Source organism: Octodon degus, unplaced genomic scaffold (assembly GCF_000260255.1).
Source record: "Octodon degus isolate 3935 unplaced genomic scaffold, OctDeg1.0 scaffold00064, whole genome shotgun sequence".
Taxonomy (NCBI): Eukaryota; Metazoa; Chordata; class Mammalia; order Rodentia; family Octodontidae; genus Octodon; species Octodon degus.
This window is the reverse complement of record NW_004524640.1, coordinates 12,394,890-12,398,763: the sequence shown is the minus strand read 5'-3', so window position 1 is coordinate 12,398,763 and position 3,874 is coordinate 12,394,890. Positions and strand designations below refer to the sequence as shown.

The window sequence follows — 3,874 nt, the reverse complement described above, 5'->3', positions numbered from 1 at the left end:
GATGCTTTTCACCAGATCATTCGAGATGAAGGTGTCTCGGCTTTGTGGAACGGCACATTTCCCTCGTTGCTGTTGGTCTTCAATCCTGCCATCCAGTTCATGTTCTATGAAGGTTTAAAACGGCAGCTTTTAAAGAAACGGATGCAGGTAATCTCTAGTTTGAAAGCAGCCAACTAATAGTATCTGGTAGTTCTTTGGTTTCATGTGGTATATTCTTTGCTTTCAGCTTTCTTCTTTGGATGTATTCATCATTGGTGCAATAGCCAAAGCAATTGCCACCACGGCCACCTATCCCTTGCAGACAGTACAGTCAATTCTGAGAGTGAGTACTGGGCTTCTCTCTGCATTGAGTCAAGTGCCCTAAAATACATGGTCTCTATTTAAATCTCAGTATCTTAATATCTTAGTGGTAATGCAGTAAGTTGCTAGCCGGGGTATTCCCAATCTATTTTTCCCTTTGGTTCCTATTTCACTAGGAATAAGGCTTGCTAGGCCAGCCAGATAGCTCAGCAGATCAAAGTGCCTGCTTAGGCAGATGCAGGGACTGGGATTCAATCCCTGGCCTGCCGTGCTGGCCCTGCCCCTAGGGCACAATGAGAGGGAGATTGGGACTGGCCATGGTAGCATTCGTCTGTAATCCCAGTGCTTGGAAGTGTGAAAACAGGAGAATCACTATGACTTTGATCTGTGTAGTGAGACCCTGTAGACCCTGTACTAAATACAAAAAAATAATAAGGCTTGCTATTCCTTGGCTTTTATTTGGTATGGATTGAAATTCATTTTTGCAAAACTCAGAGGTTAATTATTTTTAGTTCATTTGGGAGAAATTCATGATTTAGCTTTTCAAAACATTTTCAAATATGTATTAAGCAGTCCACTCTTTGTGAGGCGTTAGGTACCCGGTATTGACTAAAGTAGTCATAATCCCTGCCCTGATAGAGCTGGCAGGGAGAATGAACAGGTAAATCAGTGAAATAAATAGGTAATTACAAAGTGAAATCGGACACATAAGCTCAAATATTAACATAGTTTTCCTTATATGAGAAACCCAAATTGTAAGTAGAGAGTGACATAAATAATAGATAAATACAGAGATAAATCTTTTTCAAGTGGGAAGGAAATCAGGAGACAGAAGGGAGAGAAAGGGAATGAATAAAAGAATTAAGATGTGCTGTAGGCATGCACCAATTTTGTACAAGGAAAGCAAACCTTATGTACTATGAATATGCAAACTAATGAAAGTAAATAAATAAATAGGTAATTACAGATTAAGACAACTATCAAAGAAGTAAACAGCGTTATATAGTTTCTTGGAAAGACATTTTTGCATTTTTTATTTTTTTTTTTTGCGAAACTGGGAATTGAACTCAGGCCCTTGCACTTGCCAGGGAAGTGCTTATTCCACTAAGCCATCTCCCTGGCCTTACAAAGACATTGTTAAATCAAGATTCAAGGAAAGGGGCTGGTGAGATGGCTCAGTGGTCTACAGCACCTACTTAGAACAAGCTTAGCAAAGCACAGGGACCGCGGTTCAATCCCCCAGCACCACATGCCAGCCAGCCCGCCCCCTGGTGGGCTGAGCTGGCCACACACACACACACAAATAAATAAATAAAATTTAAAAAAGTAAATAAAATTAAAAAAAAAAAAAGATTCAAGGAAAGATAAAGACCCAGCCATGCAAAGGGATGGAAAATACATTTCAGGAATGGGGGTCACGGCTTCCAAGCCCTAGGGCTCATGGGACCGGAAAGGGGACCTCTGTGACCGCAGAGTGGCTCGTGCAGGGTGAGACTGGAACAAGAGCAGGTAGCTGGCGTGAAAAGTGTAGGTAGAATTTTCTTCTCAGGACAGTGGGAAGCCTCTGAAGGGCTTTAAACTGGATAGTAATGTGATCAGACACAATTTCAGAAAATTGATGTGGTTATCATTGGTAAATTGATCAAAAGTGAAGAGGGGTGAGATGGTCAGATAGGAGCCCATTTCAGTAATCTAGGTGAGTGGAGTGAGAAGCCTAGGCCAGGGTGGCAGCAGTGGAGAGGAGAGACAGGGAGTGGACAGATGCAAGATCAGTTCTGGGGCTGGAGGTGTAGCTCAGTGGGGGGAGCACTTGCCTGGCATGCATGCAGCAGTGAATTCCAACCCAGTGCCACCATGAAAAACAAAAAGAATAGGAAAGAAAAGAAAAAAAAAATATTCTGGAGAAAGGATTCCAAGGACTTATTGCTAGATAAAATGAGGTGGTTAGAGTATTTCAATTTTAAAAATGTGTTAATTTCACTTAAAAGTATTGCTGAAGTATTTTTTTTTAAATGTATTTTAGTATAAGGTCTACAAGGGTCACACTACATAGATCAGACTCGTAGTGATCCTCCTGTTTTCAGCCGCCCAAGTGCTGGGATTACGGGCGCACCCCACTATGCCCAGTCTCAATTGCATCAAAGTTCACCCAGAGGCGGGAAAGGCACAACACAATGGGGATCAAACCCTGCCCACTGAAGGCAGGCACTTTAGTCCACTGAGCTGTCTGGCCGTCCCTGCTGAAGCATTTTTAAAACTGATACTTAATAGAACAGAAAGGAATTTAGTAGTATTCACAGAAACATTTTCTTTCTTTTTTTTTTTTTATGTATTTAGTACAGCGTCTATAGATTCTCACCACACAGGTTGGACTCGTAATGATCCTCCTGTTTTTCAGCCTCCTAAGACAGAAATATTTTAATATGCTTACAGTATAACATTTAATGTAAGAGTATAAACTGCAGAAACTCTAACTCATCATCCTGGGCATGTTTTTGTCTCTGGAGATGTAATTATTTTCCCCATAATTCTCTGTTAAAATAATTCTTGGGGCTGGACACATAGCTCAGTAGTGGAGTGTGTGCTTAGCGTGCACAGGCTCTGAATTCAACCCTCAGGAACTGCTTCCAAACCCACTTTCTTGTACTTGGATTTAATGAAAAGTATTTTATATTTTGATTTATTTCATCAAAATATTTCACTTATTTAATTGAAAAATAGATTAATGAAATTTAAGGGGCCAATTGGGTATTTTATTATTGGATGCTATAAGGTACTGCTCCAAAGTAATTTCCTCTCCAGGAAGAAATTAAGATGAAAAAAGAAGCAGCAATAAATAATGACTTTTTATCATTATTTTTATTTCTCCCTCAGTTTGGACGTCACAGACTAAACCCAGAAAACAGAACGCTGGGGAGTCTTCGGAATGTCCTCTATCTTCTTCATCAGCGAGTCAAGTGAGCGCTGTAGATGCTTCACACTCTGTCCTCCCGCTCAGCAGCTGCCTCTGTCGGGGTGCTGCTTTTGTACCACTGCCACAGAAGGGCAGCCTCTAAAACCTTGCCCTTCCCCTTGCATGCTGTGCTCAGACATTTCTCAGTTTTAGAGCTTAGTACTTGATAGCATTTGAGAAAATGATGGAAAAGGTCAGGTTTTTATTGCCGGATTATCACAATTTTCCCTATTCTTTTGAAGAGACTACTCCTTGGGATTGCTTCTGTGCCTTTTGGCTAAGAACAAGTACAGAAACTGTCCCTTGGGGAAGTTGAATAGGTTAGGAGCCTCCTTCAAAACAGAGTTGGTGGGGCCGGGGAGATGGCTCAGTGGAATAAGCGCTTCCCTGGCAAGCGCAAGGGCCTGAGTTCAATCCCCAGTTCTGCAGAAAAAAAAAACCCAAACAATTGGCTATGACTTTTGTTTTGTTTTTTTGATATAAGGTCTCACTGTGTAGTTCTGGCTGGCCTTAAGCTCACTATGTGGCCCTGGCTGGCCTTGAACTTGGATTACAGGAATGCAAGACCATACCCAGGGGCTGGCGAGATGGCTCAGTGGTCTAAAGCACCTACTTGGAACA

The 3,874-nt window shown here is 41.6% G+C and overlaps 1 protein-coding gene across 1 annotated transcript in view; it reads left to right on the top strand.

Annotated features, from left to right (window-relative positions):
• Slc25a17 (solute carrier family 25 member 17) overlaps window positions 1-3,874 on the top strand; it is a 48,023-nt gene that overhangs the window by 41,966 nt on the left and 2,183 nt on the right. The window contains exons 6-8 of the mRNA XM_023719017.1: window positions 2-147; window positions 227-322; window positions 3,175-3,257. Coding sequence (XP_023574785.1) covers window positions 2-147; window positions 227-322; window positions 3,175-3,257 — 325 coding nt within the window. The remainder of the gene's footprint in view (window position 1; window positions 148-226; window positions 323-3,174; window positions 3,258-3,874) is intronic.